Source organism: Acomys minous, assembly GCF_964271855.1.
Source record: "Acomys minous genome assembly, chromosome: 13".
Taxonomy (NCBI): domain Eukaryota; kingdom Metazoa; phylum Chordata; class Mammalia; order Rodentia; family Muridae; genus Acomys; species Acomys minous.
In genome coordinates this window covers 61711992-61735140 of record NC_140495.1, presented here as the reverse complement: position 1 = coordinate 61735140, position 23149 = coordinate 61711992, and the positions used below count along the sequence as shown (strand labels likewise).

The 23149-nt window shown below is 48.1% G+C and overlaps 3 protein-coding genes across 7 annotated transcripts in view; 2 read left to right on the top strand and 1 right to left on the bottom strand.

Moving 5' to 3' along the window:
- The window catches only part of ZNF318 (zinc finger protein 318), a 39207-nt gene extending 31991 nt beyond the window's left edge, over positions 1-7216 (top strand). Inside the window, exons 11-12 of the mRNA XM_084755038.1 lie at positions 3858-4002; positions 7052-7216. Of these exons, the coding sequence (XP_084611164.1) occupies positions 3858-3953 (96 nt within the window). The 3' untranslated portion in view covers positions 3954-4002; positions 7052-7216. The remainder of the gene's footprint in view (positions 1-3857; positions 4003-7051) is intronic.
- A 4744-nt stretch (positions 7217-11960) lies between these two features.
- CRIP3 (cysteine rich protein 3) lies at positions 11961-15159 on the top strand. Of its 2 annotated transcripts, XM_084755065.1 has the most exons (8): positions 11961-12049; positions 12331-12425; positions 12818-12875; positions 12973-13104; positions 13768-13839; positions 13974-14068; positions 14161-14218; positions 14361-15159. In XM_084755065.1, exons 1-8 carry the CDS (start codon positions 12007-12009, stop codon positions 14420-14422), a joined length of 615 nt encoding a protein of 204 aa, XP_084611191.1. In that variant the 5' UTR covers positions 11961-12006; the 3' UTR covers positions 14423-15159. The 2 variants fall into 2 exon arrangements, with proteins under 2 accessions (XP_084611191.1, XP_084611192.1); XM_084755066.1 differs by lacking the exon at positions 14161-14218.
- A 112-nt stretch (positions 15160-15271) lies between these two features.
- On the bottom strand, positions 15272-21003 carry SLC22A7 (solute carrier family 22 member 7). 4 transcript variants are annotated; one of them, XM_084755059.1, is made up of 11 exons: positions 20885-21003; positions 20519-20650; positions 19827-19930; positions 19571-19725; positions 19296-19464; positions 17513-17636; positions 17174-17283; positions 16560-16774; positions 16344-16470; positions 15925-16131; positions 15272-15544 (listed from the first exon to the last, which is right to left on the bottom strand). In XM_084755059.1, exons 1-11 carry the CDS (start codon positions 20909-20911, stop codon positions 15517-15519), a joined length of 1398 nt encoding a protein of 465 aa, XP_084611185.1. In that variant the 5' UTR covers positions 20912-21003; the 3' UTR covers positions 15272-15516. The 4 variants fall into 4 exon arrangements, with proteins under 4 accessions (XP_084611185.1, XP_084611183.1, XP_084611184.1 ...); XM_084755057.1 differs by having other exon boundaries at positions 20519-21002; XM_084755058.1 differs by having other exon boundaries at positions 16344-16452; positions 20519-21002.
- Between the last annotated feature and the right edge of the window lie 2146 nt (positions 21004-23149).

The following is a 23149-nucleotide window of genomic DNA, read 5'->3' as shown; positions in this document are numbered from 1 at the left end:
TGCCATGTGGGTGCTGGGAATTGAACCTGGGTCCTCTGGAGTAGCAGCCACTGTTCTAAACTGCTGAGCCACCTGTCCATTACCCCCACAACCCCCCAGGAACAATTCTGCTGGAGAACTTCAGCAGTGAGAAATTAGCAGTAGTATTTAAATATGGACAAATCTCTACTTTTACCCAGTTTGTTTAAATTATTCCCTGAAAGTCCCCTTTACTTTGTGGATGCTTTTTTTCAGCCTTACATACCATCTTTCTCCTCACAAAGCATGTAATGCTCTGGTGATCTTTGTGCTAACACTGCTGAGCAACATAGTAAAGTGCCCACACCTAACCATTCTGCTTCATCTCTTTAAAAATGAAAAAAAAAAAAGTGTTTTGGTAGTAGAGCATGCAAAAATACACTTCTTATCCGGTCTCACCAGCTTTGGGGACTGGAGAAAATGGAGAGCGGACATACAGAATATAAGAACAGTGTGGATGTGGTGGGGGCTTAAGTGGAGGAGCCTCAGAGAGGAGAGAGCCTGTAGCAGATTAAGTATGGTGCTTTCATTCTCACGTGTTTCAAAGACCTGGATCTTCTCACTATAGCTTACATACTAGATCCAGTAAGAATCTAAGTTCGTTTATTGATAATTTATGTGAAGACATAGAAATATGGAGGTAGCTTAGGATTATACATTGTCTTTATTTAGAGTTTATGTTTTTAATACATTTGTATTTATCAATAGTATAATTAATGACTGTGTAGTCCAGTGTTGCACGAATACCTATATGGTCCTTTCACAGAGTTTCTTTTTTCTTTTCTCAAGATTATAATCACACCATTCCTCTCTTCCCTTTTTCTCCCTGCAAACCCTCCCATATGTCCCTTCTTGCTCTCATTTAAATTCATGGTTCCCTTTTTCATGAATTGTTGTTATATGCATATATATTTACATATATGTCTAAATACAACCTGTTCGGTCTATATCATGTCACTTGTGTATATGGTTTCAGGGCTGACAGTTGGTACTGGATTATGAGTTGATGTGCTCCTCTTTGGAAAAGACAGATTCTCTGCATGCCTTAGTTTCCTGTAGTTCCTTGTGCAGGTTGAGAACTCATGGGTGTGTCTGCTAGTGTCCTCCTTGGTCAGCTCATGCTTATGCAGTCATGTTGGTGAGACTTTATGAGTGTACCTGCTGACGTTGCTAGGAGACAGTCTCACAGCACACTCCCTGATCCTCTGGCTCTCAGAAGTTCTCCCCCTTCCCCAGTGTTCCCGAGCTTTAGCTGCAGGAGTATGTTACAGATGTATCCGTTGGGGTTGGGTAGAGTTTGATTTTGCAATTATGTTTACTTAATTTCATTTTGGTTTTATGAGGTATGTTTTTTGTTTAGTTTGGGTTGGGGTTTTTTGTTTGTTTGTTTGTTTTTTCGAGACAGAGTCTCTCTGTGTAGCCTTGGCTGTCCTGGACTCCCTTTGTAGACCAAGGCTGGCCTCCAACTCACAGCAATCTACCTGCCTCTGCCTCCCAAGTGCCGGGATTAAAGGCGTGCGCCACTATACCTGGCTATGAGGTATGTTTTTAAAGACAGCTTCTCACACTAGCCCAGGCTGGCCTAGAATTAACTGTATAGAAAAGGCTAGACCTAAATTTGCAAGAGCTTTCTTGCCTCAGCCTCCCAAGGGCCAGGATTGCAGGCATGTGCCAAGATATCTGACTTGCTTATATAATTTTAATTCTGTATACAGTAATAGTCTCACTGATAGTGCAGTTTTTAGAGTTAATCTTTTTTTTTAATCTTTTTTTTAAAATCACCCATATCTAGATATCCTGATCCATAGACACTTGGAAGAAAACATAAATGTGTCTGTTTATGTTGAAACATTTAACATGATTATAATTTTATTTTTATGTGTCTCTTTGACTAATATATGCCCACTAACTACACTATAATAAGAAAAGTCATTTTTGCTTACTGTGATTTTTCCCCATTGTATTCATAGTGCACACCTGCCTAGCAAATAGAGAATACTCAATAAAAATATTGTTGGAAAAAAATCAATGTGGTAATAACCATTTTCCTTAACTGATTGTTAATACTTAGCAATTTGTGCAGGGATTAAAAGCTCAGTTGCTGCCTGTGTTTGCTGGGTGCTTGGCATCCTAGAAGCTAACTTTCTTTTGTTCCTCTGTTCTGGTTCTTTGCATACAAAGCTCAGTGGCAGTTAATGTGTACCAAAGCTGTAGGTGGTCCTCTCTTCAGTAACATTCAGGAGTGGTGAGGCCAGGTTAGCAGGGGAGCACCGCCCTTACACCTCCTGGAAAAGACAGGAGGTAAACTGACTAAACTGAGACTTAGCAAGAAGAGATGGAGGCATTTTGAGATAATTTTCAACTGGTCTCTTTTTCCTTCCAGCCAAGTAAACATGTTGATGCCAGCCAGTCAAACCCCCAAATTCCCGTGATTTGGCTAAAGGAACAACTCAAGGTTTTATGTCCTAACATTTTCTTGACATTTTATCAAAACTAAATCATTTCATTTATAAATAGAAACAAAACCCATAAAAGATTATCTTGCAGGAAGAAAGAGAAGTTTTAACTTTTATTTGTATTGTCTGTTGTGTTTCAACCTTCTGACACTGAAATGCATTTTATATAAAACTGTATTATACACATGTATGTAACTACACACTCAAGACACGAGTATGTTGGAGTTGTCTAATACTAAACAAATTAAAGGTCCGGGGTTGGCTGGTTGGTTAGTTGTGTACCTCTGTGTGCTAAGAACCATTTTTTCAAAGCTGTGTCCTTCCTAGTACATCCCTGAGTTCAACTTCTACCATTTGTCTTCTTTCCATCAGCACAAATAGGTCCTAATTTTGTTCCTTAAAACTTAGTAATACTACTGCCACTGCTATCAGGACACCACCCCCCTTCAAGAATCTCCAACTTTGTTTTTTATTCTACTTATGTACAAAACACTCGGCCATTAAGTGTTATAAATCAAGACATTTGTCTTCACAAAGCTTACTTTAATGCAGGTCCATAACAGATATCAAAGTTGTTGCTACAGACAACAGAATGGAAGATAATACATATCTAGATGTGATGATACAGACAGACAGATAGATAGATAGATAGATAGATAGATAGATAGATGCATGTTTCTATTTATGAATGATCCAGGCCAATAAATAATAGTTTTGGGGGTGATGCGATGACTCAGCAGGTACAGGTACTTTCTGCTAAATCTGATGACCTGAGTTCATCCCACACTTATGGTAGAAGAGAAGAACTGATCCCTGTAAGTTGTCCTCTGGCTTCCACATGTGTGTGCCTACATGCATACCCACACACACACACAAATAGATGTAAATAAAATTAAGGAGTTTTTGTAGAAAATAAGTGTGTTTAAGATAAGTGAGCAGGAAGAAATAGAAACAAGTGTATAATGAAAGAAGAGAAGACAGTAAAGGTAAAGAGAGTTGAGGAGGTAGGAGAATGTACTGCTCTTGCGAAAGCCACCAGGTTAGATCCCAGCATGCACACCAGGTGGCTCACAACCACCTGCAGGCCCAGCGGCGTCAGCAGGTCTGATGCTTGCTGCTGGCTTCTGTGGGCACTTTGACTCATGTGCACCCCCTTTCGTGCGCCCGTGCGCACGCCCGCGCATACATACACACACACACACACACACACACACACACACACACACACACACACACACTGTTTAAAACTCTTTGGAGCATTTTTGCATCTTTGATGCTCTCTCTGTTAAGGTTTCATTTAACTGTCCTGTGCCCTAGCTCCATGACAATAATTATGATCACATTGTTAGTGACTCTCACTCATCTGTCTCCTTTTCTTTCCAGGGGCAGTCACAAAAGTCTTCAGATTTTCAAAGGGAAGGACTGAGGCAGGCTGCTCCAGTGATGCAGAGAGAGAAACCACAGAGATCATGGAAATAGCGAGTGTACTTGTGGCCAGGAGACTGTCACTCTTAGGTGACATCCTGAGGTAGGTATGGCTGTTGAGAACAATATGGAGCAAACTCTTTCATTTTTGTTATCAGGAAACAGTGAATTGGGTGAGTAAACTCGTGCTTGTGTATTTCTATCTAGAGGAAGGACAGTCTAAGAATAGACAGGATGGGTGTATTTTTAGACTTGCCACTCTGTTGCACCTTACCTAGCACTGAATACATGACCAAACTCCACCTCTTATGTTAAAATTGTGGGACCTGGCAAGATGTTTCAGCCTGTAAACGTGCTTCCTGCCAAATCTGATGGCCTGCGTTTGTCCCCTGGGACCCACATAGTGAAAAGACAGAAACAACTCCTACAGGCTGTCTTCTGACCCCACACATACATGGCATATGCATAGACAAATGAATGCAGTTTTAAGAAAACTGGACTTTCAGGCTTTACTGTGTCCCAGTATCTACAGGTGGACTCTGTCTTGAACCTAGCCTCATTTTCTAGTTCATGTAAGAATAAAAATAAAATTGCATGTGGTCTTAGAGAAATGGACTACAAACAGCAGAGGCTCAGGAAGGAGGGACAGTCACAAAGAGTATGTTTTAAAAGTAGGGAGCTAGGCTGGTATGGCGGGTTACTCCTTTAATCCTAGCACTCAGGAGGGGAGGCCACACTGCTCTATATATTGAGTTCTAGGCCAGCCAGGGCTAGTATGCAGGCCTGTGGAAACTTTTTTGTTTGTTTGTTTGTTTTTTGGTTTTTTGAGTCAGAGTTTCTCTGTGTAGCCTTGGCTGTTCTGGAATTTGCTCTGTAGACCAGGCTGGCCTCGAACTCACAGAAATCCAGCTGCCTCTGCCTCCCAAGTGCTGGGATTAAAGGCACATGCCGCCACCACCCAGCTTTGGCTTGTGGAGACTTGAAAGAAGGTGTAAGATCCTCTGGAACTGCACTTATAGACAGTTGTGAGCTGCCATGTGGTTGCTGGGAATTGAACATGGGTCCTCTGGAAGAACAGCCAGTGCTCTTAACCGCTGAGCCATCTCTCCAGCCCCACCCCTACCCAGTCTTACTGCCTCTATAGACACTGAAACACATGGTTGGCATATAGGTGCACACAAGCATTCTTAGTTACCTTACAGAGTAAGGAAAGCCCTTACTCTGCTCATCTAAAATGCTGGTAAGGCAGGGCTTTTATAAGCCTGACTTGGATACTGTGGACTGAGTACCACAGTGGTCACAATAAAACCTAGCTTAGCTTCATCCTTTAAACACCTGTGCTCATTAAAATCTCATCTTCCACAGTAATGGAAAACTGTTAGCCTAATTTTGCTCCTGATTTGTAAAACCAGGCAATTTTAGAGTTCTGGACATACAGTTTACTGTCCAAATCTATGGTCTGTTAACTTTCAGGAATACTCGGAACACTATAAATAGTAACCTAAAAAGAACATGTATAACTGAAGCCATAAGGTATGAAGTAACTTTACTTATCTGAGGGCCTCTTGGTACAGACAAGTTTCTAAAGCTTGAAGTGCATGCGAGCCACTGGAAAATAGCCTGGTGCTAGGACAAAGCCAACACTTTGTTACCACTTTCTTCATTGCCTGTCAGGTTCCTCTTCCTCGGGGCAGTCAAGATTGTGACTCTTGTTAAATGCCAGCTCATTGGCTGCTTCTTACACTAGCAGTGTCTGGACTCCATGGCTGCACTGCAGTAGGCCAGGTGGATCAGAACATTTCTGAATAATGATTTCCCATTAGGTTTTTAATTTAATATGCTGGAATCCACATATGTTACAATGATAAACAGAGCCAGGCAGTGGTGGCGCACGCCTTTAATCCCAGGATTTGGGAGGCAGAGGCAGGTGGATCTTTGAGTTGGAGGCCAGCCTGGTCTACAGAGTGAGTTCCAGGACAGCCAAGGCTACCCCTGCCTCAAAAACCAAACTGAAACAAAAACTTCTAAGGGTAAGACAGTGCTGAAAAACAAGAGAAGAATGCTATGGGATCACCATACACACACGGTCTATGTAAGTTAGGGGTCCCCATGTTTGTTTGAAAGCAAATTCAGTCGCTCTCTGTCTCTCCCTCTCTTCCTCCCTCTCTGCTCTGTGTGTGTGTGGGTGATGTGCATGTGTCTGTATGTATGTGGTATGTGTGTGTATACATCTGTGTATGGTATGTGTATGTGTGTGCATGTGTATGTGTGTGCGGTGTGTGTATGTTTGTGTATATCTGTGTGTGAGTATATGTGTTTGTGTATGTCTGTGTGGTATGTGTGTACATGTGTATGTGTATGTGGTATGTAAGTATATATGTTTGCATGTGTATGTCTGTGTGTGGTTTTTGGTGTGGTATGCGTGTGTTTGTTGTGTATGTCTGTATGTGGTATGTGTGTGCATGTGTATGTCTGTGTGTGGTTTTTGGTGTGGTATGCGTGTGTTTGTTGTGTATGTCTGTATGTGGTATGTGTGTGCATGTGTATGTCTGTGTGTGAGTGTGAGTGGAGTGGTGGATGCTGGGATGCTAGGGACTGGGCCCAGTACCATATATACATTAGGTATGACTCCTATTACTATGTGACTTTATCTGCTCCTCTCTCTTTTTTTTTTTTTTTTTTATTAAGGCTGTTCCTCTCTGCTTGTTTTTATTAAGGAGTACAAACTACAAAAAGTAGAGTTTTCTAGATAAAGGGCTAATACAATAAGAAAGCACAAGGAATATTGGCAATAAGAGTTAAAAAACACAGGTAATTTTTCATAAACTTGTTAGAACTGAGTTATTTTTATTTCAAATGTTTTCTAGCCGATTATTCTTTTAGATTTATCTAATATTCATGAATATGAGTTTTTGCTTGCATGTATATCTGTGTACTACATGTGTGCCTGCCTAGGTCAAAAGAGGGTATTGGGTACCCTGGAACCAGAGTTGTAGGTGGTTGGGAGCTGCTGTGTGGATGCTGGGAGTCGAACCCCTCAGTCTGCAAAAAGTATTCTTAAGAGTTAAGAACATCTCTCGGCCCTCTAGTCAATTAAATTTTTAAAAAGTTATCTAGGACTAAGTTGGTTGTTGTTGCTTTATTTTGTTTAGGGGCATGTTGTTGGGACAGGACCTCCTGTGTAGCCCAGACTGGCCTCAGTTTGCCATCCTCCTACCTGATGAGCTTTTAGAATGAGGTGACTACAGACATTTGCCACATGTCTAGCTCAGAGTTCTTGGCATTGCCTTAGAAGTCACAAGCATGCGGTCATAAAGGTGAGCAAGTCTAGAGAGACATAAAATTAGTAGTTTATAGTTGGAATCAAACTCCCTGCAAAGTTAGCCAAACATGTAACAGTGACACACATGTGAAGCTATCTAGTTCGCACCACACTTTCCCACATTCTTTCATTGCCATTTAATGATACACATAATTTGTGCCACATGCTAATTAAGCTTAATTAGTAGGTCTTGTGAATGGCTGTAAAAAGTAGGAATGGTTTGCTGCCAAAGCAAATTTTCAGGTTTTAAAAAATTAGTTACCTGTTTGTTTTGGGTTTTTTTTTCCTGAGACTAGGTTCCTCTGTGTAGCCCTGGCTATCCTGGAACTTGCTCTGTAGACCAGGCTAGCCTCGAACTCAGACATCTGCCTGCCATTGCCCCCAGAGTGCTGAGATTAAAAGTCTGTGCCAATGGCTGGGCACATCTTTAATCTCAACACTCAGGAGGTAGAGGCAGGAGGATCTCTGTGAGTTTGAGGCCAGCCTGGTCTACATAAGCAAGTCCAGGACAGCCAGGGCTACACAGAGAGACTTTGTCTCAAAAGCAAAAATAAAAAACAAAAAAATTGCTGGGCGTGGTGGCGCATACCTTTAATCCCAGTACTTGGGAGGCAGAGGCAGGTGGATCACTGTGAGTTCAAGGCCAGCCTGGCCCACAAGTAAATCCAGGACAGCCAGGGCTACACAGAGAAACCCTCTCTTGAAAAACCAAGGAAAATAGAAAAAGAAAAAACAAAAAGATTGTGTGTGCCACCACAACCCAGTTTAGTTACTTGATGTTTATAGTATATGTTTTAATCATATGGTCTTACTATATACATGTTGACAGTTAAGTCAGAAATGAACTGCACGGCTGAGAATATGACTCAGTGGAGGAGCACTGCCCTAGACTGTCCACTCCCTGAGTTCAACCCCAAGTGCTGCCAAAAAGAAAATAAAAAAACCTTGCACCTGGCAGCTAAGCCTCCCTCACTCCATTCCCTTCCTTGTTACCAACTCTTTCTTTTTTTTTTTTTTTTTTTTTTTTTCTATTTTTTATTTGTTTTTTGAGACAGGGTTTCTCTGTGTACCCTTGGCTGTCCTGGATTCGCTTTGTAGACCAGGCTGGCCTCGAACTCACAGAGATCCACCTTGAGCCTGCTTTCTTGTACCACCAGAGCCACCTGCCAAGGGGTGGCACTGCAGAAGGCAGGCAAGGCCCTCCCATGCCAGCCAGTACTGAGGAAAGGGTCCTACAGGCATGCATACCTACAATACAGTCTGCTGGAGGCCGTTCTTCCCAGGGAACCCTAGCTTTGTGTCAAGTTGACAAGCTCTGACTGGCACATGTCGTCTATGTGGTGTTATACCACACGTTGTTGTCTGTGGGCTTCGACCTTTTCCAAACCTACTTTATTGGGGTTCTTTAATGCTTACACCTCCCTTCCAAGCCACCTTCCCTAGATAGGAGAGAAAAGAGGTTAATGGGAACAGGAGAAGCAGACCTTTTTGGACTCAGTTCCTGGGAGTGATTCCCCTGGCATAGTCAGCAGGATTTCAGCAGACCAGCAGTTCAACCAAAGTTGCTGCTGGAACCTGGAACAGCTGGAACCCGGAGCCCTGAAGCGTTCTCTGGAGCAGTTCTCTCTAGGAGGGTCTCAAAGTGGAGCGATGAACAGCCAAACAATACCAAGACCCAAAAAGCCCCACCTCCTGTTTTGGGCTCATATATGTATCTCCTCTCAGAGTCTGTACTAAGATGTGTTTCAGCTGGCAAAAACCAAGCAGGAGGTGGTTCGTCTTCTCATGGATAAACATCACCTGATCTCTCACAAGTCTGTTCTCCATCCCACACTTGGGATCAAAACAAAAACATGTTTACATCCACTACAGTTATCCATTTATCAATTGATGAACTTTAAATTTTCTTCTACCTTTCATCTATTATAACTAGTTTTGGTAAGGATATTCAAATGTAAATTTTTGTTTGAACATATTTCTTTTAAAAATATTTAAAATTTTATTATTTTAAAAGTTACCCAAACCAAACCAGACCCAAAGACTTAGTGAACATCCATATAGTTAGAGAAACCATTCAGAATGAAAGCTGTGGAGCTTTACATTGGATTTTATACTTTATCAGATATATTTTTATGTACTGTAAACTACCAAAAATGAAAAAAATAGTTTTGGTGGCAGATTTTTTTTTAGGACTTTTAAAATGTCTGTGGGTGTTTTGCCTGCAGATACATCTGTGCAGCCTTTATAGGCTGCTGCTCTTGAAGGCCAGAGGGGGCAAGGGATGGATGGATCCCTTGGAACTGGAGTTCCAGATGTCTCTGAGCCGCCATGCGGTGCTGGGAGTCAAACTCAAGTGCCTGGGTCAGTGCTTTTGACCCGTGGGCTGCCTCCCCACGCCTTGAGCGTGTGTGTGTTCTGCCTGGGTCAGTGCTTTTGACCCGTGGGCTGCCTCCCCACGCCTTGAGCGCGTGTGTGTTCTGCCTGGGTCAGTGCTTTTGACTGTGGGCTGCCTCCCCACGCCCTGAGCGTGTGTGTGTTCATTTCTCTTTGTCGTAACTATGAGTAGAATGAGGAGGTGATATAACACTATTTTTAAATTTTTGATTAACTTCCTGTTTTCAGATATGGTTTCACCATTTTACATTGCCACCTACAATGTATAAGGAACCCAGTTTCGCCATATCTTTGCCAGTACAATAACAACCATCCTAGTTGTGGGCTTTAAATTAGTACCCCGTTGTGGTCCTGATTTACATCTCCCTGAATGACTAACGATGAACCAAGAGCCTTAAAATCTTCTTTGAAATAATGCTGTATTACTTTGCCTTGCTTTTGGTTGCTGGAGTTTTTTTGTTGTTGTTGTTTTGTTTTTGTAATTGTTTGTTTTGGTTTGATTTGGTCTTGGTTTTCCAAAACAGGGTTTCTCTGTGTAGTCCTGGTTGTCCTGGAACTCTCTCTGTAGACCAGGCTGGCCTCAAAGTCACAGAGCTCCTGTCTTTGCGCCCTTCGTGCTGGGAGTAAAGGGGTGCCCACCATCGCGTTGATTGCTGGAGTTTTGTTTTGTTTTGAGACAGGATCTCATATAGCCCAGGCTAGCTTTAGACTCATGTGTAGCTGAGGATAGCTTAGAACTCCCAATCCTGCTTCTACCTTTCAAGATCTGGGGATCTCATTTGGTTTGGGGCTGTGAATGCTGGGGGGCAGTCAAGTGTCTCCTCAAGTGTGTCTCCACCTTAGTTTTTGAAATGCAGTCATGGCCAGGTGGGGTGGTGCACACCTGTACTCCCAGCACTCAGGAAGCAGAGGCAGGCAGAGCTCTGAGTTCAAGGCCAGCCTAGTCTGCAAAAGCCAGTCTGGATATCAAGGGCTGCACACAGAAACCCTGTCTTAAAAAACCAAGATAAGGAAAAAGAGGAGAAAAAAGAAAGGAAGAAAGAAAGAACAAAGAAAAAGGAACCAATCAGTGTATCCAGAGCTCACTGGCTGGCTGGCCTGGCTGGCTTCAAGCGTAATGTGTGTCTGCCTCTGTATGATGGTTACAGGTGTGTGTACCATAGCATCTTGGGTCTAGAAATCCAAACCTTGGGCTATTTTGACATGTTTTAAAATCATTTTACATCTATGTTTTTTAATTTACATACACTATTTTGTTGAATATCTTTTTTTTTTAATTCTATCTGAATGGGACTGGAGAGGTGGCTCAGCAGTTAGGAGCTGACATTATCAACATCTCTACCCCAGTTCCAGGGACCCCATCCCTCTTTCTGTCTCAGTGGGCACTGCATGCACAGGGTGTACTACTAGACATACAGGCAACACACACACACACACACACACACACACACACACACACACACACACACACACAAATCCTAAAAAAAAATCTCATCTGAATAACTGCATAACTGGTAACAAATTCAGTATTTATAATAAAGTCTAGTTTAAAAGTTAAAATGCATTCCACAATGTATTCTATTAGGCTTTGGGGGCAGTGGCTGCTACCACCATCCTACACACTTTCTCCTATCTCTTTTCAACAGTACCTGCCCCCCAGTTCCTACTAGTCCCTTCTCACAGTCAGGGTTTTCAGGTTTGGGTTTTGTTCTGTGACCCGTTTAGTTTAACCAGGGCCATCTGTGTGACCCATTGGGTTGGAATTATCCATTGCATTCGAGTGTTGTAATTTTAAGGTCTTAGACTAAGTTAGAAATATGTGGCTGGTGTTTAACTTTCACTCTCAAACTTAACAAGTATGATAGTTTTATATGCAGGACCACATTTGGGGGACTTACAGACTTGGTCATGATCATGTAAGGGACTCTTCATACTGCTTGCATAGCAGTTATGTGCTAGGCACATTAACTTGTGCAATTCCCACTACAGCCCTGTGCCATGGACACTGTTACCATGTTACTATTCCTTGTACAAACAAAAAATAAAATGGAGGCAGAGGGAGGGTGATGGAGCCAAGTTGGGCTTCACAATCTGTTGCTCTCAGCCCTGCTTACAAAGGAGGAATTGAACCACGTAGAATGCCTGCCGGAGCCTGCTTTCTTCTCACTGACCCAGAAACGAGCCATTGAACCTTCCCTTCCAAGTCTGGATCCCACTCGTTTTTTGAAGGTCTTTAAAGTAAACTGATAAATCGCCTAGGTCCCTCAGTTTTTTGTGCCCAATGAGCAGCCACAACTCAAAGCTGAGCAGTGGGCGGGGCTGGCGGAGGGGCGGGGACACACCTGCTGTGCCTGTAGTTGCTGCTTGAAATAAGCGGTCCCACGAAGAACCATGAGCTGGACTTGTCCGCGTTGCCAGCAACCCGTTTACTTCGGTGAGGCTGGGACCGAGGAGGGGTAAAGATGAGTGTGAGCCCCCGGGGCCGCTGTATCATTGTGTGTTTGTGTGTGTGGTTGTGTGCCCCGTGCTTGCCACACCTCTAAGAGCCCAAGGCAAGAGGCATCAGGGTGGGCTGGCGATTCCTCCTGGAGACAGCATTCATTGTCTCTCGGGAGCGAGGCTGACTGGTCTGGTTCTCCCCCAGAAGGCTGAAAGGGCAAAAGGAGGGCAGTGGGCTGGACTCCTTGCAGCCCGGATCCACCTTGTTCCCCACAGCTGAGAAAGTGAGCTCCTTAGGCAAGAACTGGCACCGTTTCTGCCTGAAATGCGAGCGCTGCCACAGCATCTTGTCCCCTGGCGGGCATGCAGAGGTGAGGCCTGACCAGTGTGATAGCCCTCTATCACACCCCCACACCTACAGACCCCAATTTCAGGCTTGGAAACCTGCCAAAGGCAACCTCGGCTGACAACCTTAGGGCTACCCACCTGATAGGCCTCAGCAGGCAGAATTTGGCAGCCTTAGTGATGCTGTTGACCCGTGGCTTTGAGGGAGGGGTAAGCAGCTGCTCTGTCTCCCACCCATACCCTCAACCCCTAGACCACAGTGGCAATTCTGACAAGCCTGCCTATCACCCACCCCTGCCAGACCCATCAGATTAGTTGCAGTGCACATGTGCATCTGACAGCCTGTATTGAGAAGGCCTGTACAGGCGTGCCCCCTTGGCCCTGAGTGATCCTTCCCTCTGCCTGTGCTTGTGCCCAGCACAACGGGAGGCCATACTGCCACAAGCCTTGCTATGGGGCTCTCTTTGGACCTAGAGGTAAGTTCCAGCCTAGAAGGGGCCAGGGGCCACACAACACTCCCTGTCGCTAGGAACTAAAAAGCCTGACCTCTGTTACTGGGTCTTCTCTCTGCAGGGGTCAACATTGGTGGTGTGGGCTGCTATCTCTACAACCTCCCAACTCCTCCCACTGTCAGGAGAATTTCCTTCAGCCCCAGCAACTTTAGCCCCCCCAGGCCAAGGACTGGCCTCCCCCAGGCTAAGAAAAGTAAGTAAAGGTGGGCTTCTGCTGTTCTGCTCTTGACCCTTCCTTCCTCGGGCTGCAGCAGACACTGTGACTGTTCTTGGCCGCCCTCTTAGTGGCCCCGCTTTGCTGCTGTGATGGGAGTTAAGTTTAGAAGATAAATTGGACAGATAGTACGATTACCCTCATTTTGCAAGTGATATCGAGAAGACAGACGATCACTAATCAGAAGCAAGGCTGGCCTGGAATTTGGGCCCCTTCCCCCCAGCCAGGGCCATAGAAGGAAAGCCCTAAAGTGAGGGCTCTTTAGGGTGGGGCCAGCACTTTAGATTCTTCTGCAGTCCCTGCTCCTTCGCATCCTCCTGTAGTGGGCAGTGACACCACGCTCCCCAACACCTGACACCGGTGCCCTGGCCAGCTCCTCTATCAGCTCAGGTTTCCTGATGATTGGGTTACTATCAGCACCGCTGTTGAACTGGTGGGCTCCTGAGGTCCTGGGAGGATGCCAAGGAAGCCAGTGGTCCCTAATGAAGATGATGAGTGGGTGGAATGAGACAGAAGGGACTGTCCTGAGCTCACGGCTGCCTGGGGTGGGGAGAGGGCAGCCATATACAGACAGGGGCTAGAGGACCCTGCTTAGGGCCTGGCCCCTACCACAGCCCTATCTGGGGCCCTTTCCCATTAAAGGACCTCCCTACACCAAGACGTTCACTGGGGAGACCTCACTGTGCCCTGGATGTGGGGATCCTGTCTATTTTGGTAAGTGACCATGGGAAGCTTGGAGAGGAACGCTCCCAGGCAGCAGAGGGAAGGGAGGTGGTTGAAGGCAGGCAGCTGTCCCCGCCCCACCCTGCCCCTAGGATGGGAGGACTGCCACTGCTCTCCACCAACAGCTGAGACGGTGATGTCTTTGGGCAGAAATTGGCACCGACCCTGTCTGAGGTGCCAGCGCTGCAGGAAGACCCTGGCTGCTGGAAGTCACGCGGAGGTGAGCGGGGAGGAATGGAGGTCAGGCTAGAAGGAAGAAGTCTAGAAATAGGAAGAGAGGCAGGCTGAGAAGACTCTTTTTCTGTGTTCCAGCATGACGGCACCCCTTACTGCCACATCCCCTGCTATGGATACCTGTTTGGCCCCAGAGGTGGGCAGCCTGACCCCAGACGCTGGGCTTAAAGTGCATAAATGTGTGGATAATTTCCCTTGTGGTCAAATATCCCAGGCCCCTACCCTCTCCCTTCAGTCCTCTCCACCAAAGGCCTGGGTGACAGGGCTTTCTCCTCTAGGTGTGAACATTGGCAATGTGGGCTGCTACATCTATGACCCAGTGGACATAAGATCCAAATGAGCCATCCTCGGGAGTGATCACCCTAGCTCAGGCTTCGCGCCATCTCTTCCATGGCCCTGGAAGCTCTGGAATTCTCTACTCCTTTGGGAAAGGAGAAGGTGAAATCCTGGGGGCTTGGGCTTGGGCTCTGCAGTAGACCTGAGTCTAGACTTTCTTTGCCAATTCTTTGCTTTCCCATTCCTGTCTGGATGGCCTCCCCACACCCTCCCACTGAGAATGGCAGCTGCCTGGCTTCCAGTTCCTTCTCCAGGCAGTGCTGGAGCGTCCGCGTGGACTTGTAAAGGTCACTGAGTATCAGCTCTCTGGCTTCCCTAATAAAATGTTGATTCCCATACCTTCAACAACTTTTGTTGTTGCTTTTTTTTTTTAAGACAGATTTCTCTGTGCAGTCTTGGCTGTCCTGGAATTCTCTTTGTAGACCAGGCTGGCCTCGAAATCACAGAGATCCACCTGCCTCTGCCTCAGTGCTGGGACTGAAGGCATGCGCCACCACGCCTGGCTCCACTCTTCCTTAGGTATGAAGCCTAAACAGTGATTTGAGGGGCAGGAATCTGCTGCTTCAGAGGAAGCCCTGGCAACAAGACGCTCTACTGGTCCCCTGATGCTGGAATTGGGCAGATCCTGGCCTTGCAACTCTAGGCAGCACACACCAGCCTCGTGGGTACTGGAGAGAATCAGAAAGATGGCCTTTAGCAACGTTTCTAGAATCACCTCACTCCATATGAGCATGGCAATAAGTCCTGTGTGCTAGGAGGCATCATTAGCCACTTGGGAGATGAGCAGTGGCAAAGCTGGGTTCACAGCTGAGGGTCAAGTCAATGGCTTCCCATCTGAGCATCTCCCCAAATCTCATTGCTGCCCCAACCCATAAGCATCTTTATTTACAGAATCCCCCAGCCATAAGAGGGGGTGCCCAGAATCCCCAGTAGCCCAGTGCCCCAGGAGGCTGTCCTGTTGCTAGAGACCGGATAAACACAGGCAGAAAGTACCATTGGCAGCTCCATCCTTAGGTAGACGGATTTGATGTCCCAGTCACAAGAACCTGCCTTGTGTTCCCAGCTCCTGCGGAGGGCTGACCCTAGTCCTCCTCAGTCTCAGACCTGCACATCTTCCTCCTGAATACTGGACAGGACAATGAAGACAGTGAGGAACATGGTAGGGGGTAGTCCTGGAGCCTACAAGGGCTGGCTCAGGGCTGTTCCAGCTCCTCGAACACACACACACACACATACTCCCACAAGTGAGTGACACATGTCTAGATGTATTCTTGGTGTATAGACAGCTGAATGTGCACATGGGCATCTCAGGCATTTATGTATACATAAAGGTATGGACTCATGTATGCTTTTATGTACATACTTGATACATACCAGGCCATCCCCCTGAAATACCCATACACATGTACAGGTGCCAAGTGTAGTTGTGCCTCTGTTTTCCCCTTTGCATCCTAAGTATTGGGGCTCGGGTACCTGAACCCACAGATAACACACATGCACACATACCTCTTTCTTTCTACATCCTGGATGGTCTCTGGCAGCTGTGCCTTCTTTGTCTCCGGCAGCAGGAGTGCAGTGCAGGCAGCCAGCAGGGCAATCCCCCCATAAGCAAGTTTGGGCAGCAAGAGCCATACTCCATCCAGCAAGGCCGCCACAGGGGCCAAAGAGGCCCCTAGCCGGCCCATGAGTGCAGTGAGTCCCAATCCTGTCTGTCTGTTCAAGAAAGGATGAGGGGGGCCATGTATCTCAAGTCTCCCCCTCCTGGGCTGGCAACCCTGAGACTGGCTCCCCAGCCCAGAAGATTAAATTCCCCATGCTCTCCAACACTTGATCAAACAACCACTACATTTGGATGTAGCAAAAGAATGGGTGTGGCCCTAGATGCCTAGGTTAAGGTAGGTCAGTGGACCGGGACCGGGACTCACCTGAGCACAGTAGGATACAACTCAGACGTGAACAGGTAGGCTGTAGTAAAGGCAGCTTCGGAGAAAGCTTTTCCCATCACCACCAGAGCAGTGATCCAGGACTTGGTGTCTGGAGGGAAAGGGCTTTCTGCAGTGAAGTGATGACGTCAGGAGCTCCCTGGACGCGAGGCAGAGTCCCCACAGAAGGCAGACCCCAACAGCCAGGCCCAGGCTTACCTGAGAACACCAGTAGGCTGAGGCCAAAGGTCAGAGCTGCACCCAGCAGCATCCCAGCCTCTGTGAGGCGGCGTCCCACACGGCGCACGAGGAAGTAGACAATGATTTTGGAGGGCAGCTCGACTGCCCCAAACATCAACTGAGTCTGGTACACGGTCAGCCCCAGCCCAGACACGTCCAGAGTCAGGCCGTAGTAGGAAAAGTTCACTCCAAACCTGGACAGAGTCACAGTGCCCCTCAAGAGCCCTCTCCTGCCCTGCCTTTCCTGCCTCTTGGCTCTTCAGTGTCTTCAGCCTAGGATCCCACTTTGCCACTAGCCACCCATAATCCCCAAGTAGGTTCCAGTGACCAAAATGTCTTTACCACCCATTCATTTCACAAAAAATAGATGCTAAGAATCAGAGTGGTCACCCAGGAAGGCATGGGGCCTACAGTTGAGCCTCCAGGTCTCTGCTTTGTCCTCATTGGCCCTGCAGCAGCCAGATAACTCTCCCGGCCCCCAAGAGCATGGATGCTCTTCCTACCCTCCCTGGTTACCCTCTGGGCCCTTCTCATGCTCAGCCCCTCCCTCCTATCACCCTCAATCCACCAGACCCAACCCAGCCGCCTCGTACCACACCACCATGCAGCACCATGAGATATGACGGAGCTGCGGTGTTCGGAACAGGTCTAGGTATGATGGTCTTTGCACCACCCGTTCCATGGTGACCACTTTGGTCAGGGCCTGGTGGGAGTGAAAGCAAGGTTGTGACCTCAGAGCTTGTCTCAGAAGCCTCTCTGCTCCTATCTCTCTTCTCAACAGTACTGGAATGGAGGACCCACCCAGAGCCCAGCAGGAGGGCAAAGACTTCACAGGTCATGTGTGGTAGGCCCAGGAGAAGGGAAACTTAGGCATTTCCCCACCACCACCACCACACCCCTGTGTACTCTCTCATACATGTTGTCAACCTTACCTCCTGGCTCAGGCTGTCCTCACCCACAGGCCGCCCGTTGAGCTTGGCACAGCGCAACAAGTACATTTTTGCCTCCTCCAAGCGACCCTGGGTTAGAAGCCATCGCGCAGACTCAGGTACCCACCTAGGGGAGAAGCCAGAAGACTTCAGCCAGAATCCACCTCTGCCTCCTGAGATCCCAGGCTGTCAACTCCAGGTTTTCACTCATGCAGTCCCCTTAGCCTGAAAGGCAAGACTCCTACTGCCCAGCGCCCACGACCTCCTGCTCAGGCCCAGTCTGAAAGCTACTCCTCCTATTTCTTTATTCAGGCCTAGATCCCCCCAGTCCTCCAAGGAGTCCCTTCCTTCCTCAGCTGAATTGGTCTTAGCCTCAAAACCTTAGCTCCCAGCACCAGCCAACACGTCTAGGTTGCAGGACGGAGGCAGGACAGACAGACTGATGCACGCTTCCCCGTTGCCAGGCCCACCTTGCCAGGCCCTCTGTTCTCCTGCCTTAGTTCCCAGCACCACACTGGCTGTGGTTGAAAGCCAACCCCAGCCTCCACGTGACATTGACTGACCCTCCATCGCTGCCTGTCCCGTCTGCACCTCCATCGGATCCTGTGAATTCTCCTTTCAGTTTTCGTCCCTGTCACTCACTACTCTCTCTGGTCTGTCTCTGTCTCTTCACATCTCTCTCTGCTTGGGTGCCTTGTGCTATCTTCTTTCTACTGCGTTCTGGCTTCCTGACTTCTCTTGCTATCTTTTTGACTCTTGGTCCCTGACTCTGTTTCTGTATCTCTTAGTGTCTTTTCCCTCTCTCCCTCTCTCCCGCCCCCCTCTGTCTCTGTCTCTGTCTGTATCTCTCCCTCTCTCTCTCTCATTCTGTATGTGTGTGTGTGTGTGTTGGTGTGTGTGTTGTGTGTGTATATGTGTACATGTTTGTATGCATGTACACATGTGCATAGAGGCTCCGGTGACATCAAATGCCTTCCTCAATCTCTCTCCACCTTAGCTTTGTGAGAGGGGTCTCTCTCTCTCTCTGAACCTGGAACTTGCCGATCCGTGTAGACTGGCTGGCCCGCAAGCCCTGATCTTCCTGTCTCTGCCTCCCAAGGGATTACAAGCGCATAGCTCCGTGTCATGCTTTTTACAGGGGAGCTGGGGATCTGAACGGAAATGTCTTACAAGACACCTATTTTTTTTCCTTCCCCCCCCCCATACAAGAATGTAATGTGACCCTGGCTGGCCTTAAACTCCCTATGTAGCTGAGGATGACCTTGAACTTCTGATCTTCAACCTCCTAAGTATTAAGAATAGAGGCATACACCATTACAACTGGTTTATTCAGTGCTGAGGAGAAACCCAGGCGTTTGTGCATGCTGGGCATATTGAGCCAATTGAATCAATGCCAATTGAACCAATGCCAGGCCAGCTCTCAGTCTCCCTATTCTGTTTGTTTGTTTGTTTGTTTTTTAATTATTTTTAGTTGAGTGTATGTGTGTGTATGTCTGTCTGTGTTTGTCTATGTCTGTGTCTGTGTTTGTGTGTGTGTGTGTCTGTGAGTAGGAATACATTATGTATATGCAGGTGCAGGTGCCCACAGAGGCCAGAGGTGTCTGGTCTCTGGGAGCTGGACTTACATTCTGCCTGATGTGGGTCCTGGGAATTGAACTTGAGTCCTCCAGAAGAGCCTTATATGCTGTTAACAGCTGAGCCATCTCTGTGGCCCCTGTGTTTGAATTTTAGTCTCTGACTAATTGTGTCTCGGTTGGCTGTACTGCCAGCTGCTTGCAGTTCTCACCAGATGCTGATGATGCCTGGAACACATGGCAGGGTGGCAGCCAGCAGAAGCCACCGCCAGCTCCGTATCAGGTACCCGACCAGCGCCAGCAGCAGCACACCTCCTGTCCAAAATATGGTGCTGATGACCCCAGCCACCGTGCGGTGTTCCACGTCCAGCCACTCCAGCTCTAGACGGGGAACCATCAGAGACGGGGAGACAGTTAGCGAGGTGGGTCCGTCTCACCCCGATGAACAGCCTCCCTCCAGGCCTTGCCCCGTGTCTGTCTGACTCACCTAGCGGCAACACAATGATGGTGAAACCAGCCAGGGCGGAGCCAGTGAGGGTGCGGGTGATGACAAACATGTTGTAGTTGACCGAGGCTGCAGACGCCAGGCCCAGCACCAGCGAGCTCACGTAGGACACCAGCAGGAGCCGGCGCCGGCCAAACCTGCCAAGGGCCATGCAAGGTCAGGTCCCCGTGGGGCTTCCCGGATACAGACGCTGAGGCCGGAGGGGGAGGGTCCCCTCAGCCTGGGCCCCTTATTTCACCTGTCAGACAAGTAACCGTACACCACAGCCCCCACCAGCACGCCTACGAAGAAGAAGGTGGATGTAATTTTGTTCAGTCCTCTCTGCTGACACACCAGATCCCACTGCAAAGACAGGCGATGAGAGCTTCCTATGTGTAAAAGCCCCTCTCCAGCCAGCACCAGTCCCCCCTCCCCAGGCTCCAAGGCAACTCTGATGTTCCAGAAGGTGCCCCATCCCTGGCTATAAACTGCAGCATCAGAAAAGGGGGATCGCCTCTCCCCAGTTCCAAAGCTTGTCTTCTTCCTACGGAGGTCCGTCACCACCACCCGGGAATCCTTTACTTCTCTCTCAACCCCCACCCTTCCTCTCTGGATGAATCATGTCAGTTTCAGACCTGTGTGACAAGAGGGGAGAAAGGGAGGCCTCTGTAGTTTCTTCATCTCTTACTGCAGAGGCATCATTCTGAGCTTTCTGTTCTAACCCCCTGGAGCCATCTTAGCCTTCCCCTGCCTTCATGGTGTCTGCTGAATTATCGGGAATGAACCTCTCACCACAAATCAAGAACTGAGTCTAGGGCTTTAAAGCCATAGGCTTTCTACACACAGGAAACAAACCTCTCAGAGCACAGGGTTATCCCCGGCCCACACAACCCCCAACGTAATGGCAGGCCGAACCCCCTCACACATCCCTCACCCTCTGGGCGTGAGTACCTCAGTTGCAATGGTGGAGGAGAATTCTGAGCGGTCGTACTCCCAACCCTGAGAGCAGGGCACTGTGGAGGCTTCACCCTCAGGCTCCCCCGGGCTGTGTGCCTCTGTCCCCAAAGTGGTATTGGGGAGAGCCTGGGGATGGGCAAAGCGGAGGCAGGAGCTAAAGCTGCCGTCAGTCTCCCGGGGTAGATGAGTCTCCAGCCACCAGTCCTGGTCACTGAGGTTGGCAGGGGCATCAGGCAGGGCACAATGGTGGGCAGGCACAGCGGCCATGAAGATGGGCAGGAGGAAATGCATAGGTAGCAGCACTCGGGGCAGGGCCAGCAGGGCCAGATTCCTCAGTTGGAAGGGCCCAAAGCCACCCACCTTGTCCAGCAGCTCCTCAAAGCCCATGCTGCCCACCCACCAGCTGTTGCTCTGTGGTGCCTAGGACGGCCCAACCTGCATGCCACATGGACCCTTGGACTCTGGAGGTGGGAATGTTGACCTGGTAAGTGAAGCATTTATAGCCAGAATCCAGCCCCCTTGGGGGCTGGCCCAGGCCTGGGCCCTCCTCCCCTGTCGTCCACACAGCTAGCCTAGTGCCTAAGGGGAAGGCCCCCGGATACCAGGTAGGGGATTCAAGGGCTGGCCTAGGAGAGCGTCCAGGTGTGCAGGAGGCAGTAAGACCCTAGCTACTTATTAGAGCTCCCAGGTTCTCTAAGAGGAGGTTCCCTGGGCACGGTGCCCGCTGTCCTGGATGACCTTTGTCCCGGGAAGCTTTAGGTCAGCCTTCTCTATTTGCAACCACAGCCCAATTTTGACCCACAGCCCAGGGACTCAGGATGAGGGCTGGACCCTCCTTGGGTAAGGGGATCTTCTGATAAACCCCAAGCTCTCCTTAGACCCTCTCCCATGTCTGGAATGGATGCCCTAATCTAAGTGACCCCTGGGATTGGGCTGGCCCTTCTTGGGGTTCTCAAGAACACTCTTCTATTGTCCAGTCTCTCTCTCTCTTTTCGAGAACATTCCAGATGACCCCTTGGAGTAGTGGTTTCCCCATGTTGCCAAGAGTACATGCAGCACCTGGGGGAAGGGTTTGTTCCTTCTGATGCTCTGCTGAGTCTCACTCACGGCACCAGCTTGACACAAGCCAAATCCAATTGAGAAAATGTCTCATAGCGTCAGCTCTAGGCAGGGAAGTCTTAGGGCATTTTCATAATGAATGAGTGATGGGGGAGGGGAGGGGAGGGGAGGGGAGGGGAGGGGAGGGGAGGGGAGGGCCCAGCCCACTGTGGATGGGGATACCTCTGGGCTGGCTGTCCTAGGTTCTATAAGCAGGCTGGGGCTCAGAGGTTCAGAGCACGGCCTGCTCTTCCAGAGGTCCTGAGTTCAATTCCCACAACCACATGGCGGCTCATAACCATCTATGATGAGATCTGGTGCCCTCTTCTGGGGGGCAGGTGCACATGCAGGCAGAACATTGTATACATAATTTAAAAAAAAAAAAAAAAAAACAGGCTGAGCAAACCATGAGGAGCAAGCCAGTAAGCAGCACCGTCCATGGCCTCTGCATGCCCTGCTTGAGTTCCTGTCCTGACTTTATTCAATGATAAGCAGTAATGTGGACATGTAAGTGAAATAGACACTTGCCTCCCTGAGTTGCTTTTGGCTATGGTGTTTTATCACAGCAATAGACACCTAAGACACTCACCCTGTAGCAAAAACAGAACAGAAGCCACCACTGTCAACACTTTCTAAGCTAATTGCCACTGTCTGTGAGGTTTTCTTTCTTTCTTTGAGAAAAGAACCTACTATACTTTAAAAAAAAATTGAAAATCACTGATTTATTCTATCTCCCACTTTGAATATATAAAGAAAGCAAAGACAGGGTTGGGACCTGCTAGGGTTCTACAATGACTAAACCTCAACTGAGAAACCACCAGGGACCTGGACACACACACACACACACACTCAGGCCCAGCCTGATAACTACATGTGTCCCAGTCAGCTCCATGTTCAGTGTATGCTGAAGGGTGCTGTGAGGGTCAGGTCCTTTGGTGTGCACTGAGAGGAGCTGGTAAGGGCCGTTGACGGAAGGCAGGAAGGAGGAGCTGGTAATGAAAGTACGGGTGTGTGCTTAGTCTAATGGGGCAACCCATAGGACACAGAGGTGCTTTGGACATGGTCTCTGCCCTCGGGGAGCCCAAAGGACGGTTCACACAGGTTGTACAAACCTGGAGCAAAGAGTGTGCGTACGTGTGTTGAAGAGTCACGAGTGGGCTGGGGAGGATGTGGTCTTGGGGGGGCTAACAGGCTCAGGTAAGACACCCCCACTAGCAATGGGAGCTAGTGGAAGGGTATTTTGGTTTTTGGTTTTTCAAGACAGGGTTTCTCTTTGTAGCCTTGGCTGTCCTAGACTTGCTTTGTAGACCAGGCTGGCCTTGAACTCACAGCGATCCACCTACGTCTGCCTCCTAGGTGCTGGCGTTAAAGGTGTGTGCCACCATCTCCTGGCTTGCTGGACGGGTTTTTAACACAAATGTGATCCTCTCATTGGGTAGTGGTGTTTTTTTTGTTTGTTTGTTTGTTTATTTGGTTCGTTGGTTGGTTGGTTTGGTTTTAGTTTTTACAACAGGGTCTTGTGTAGCC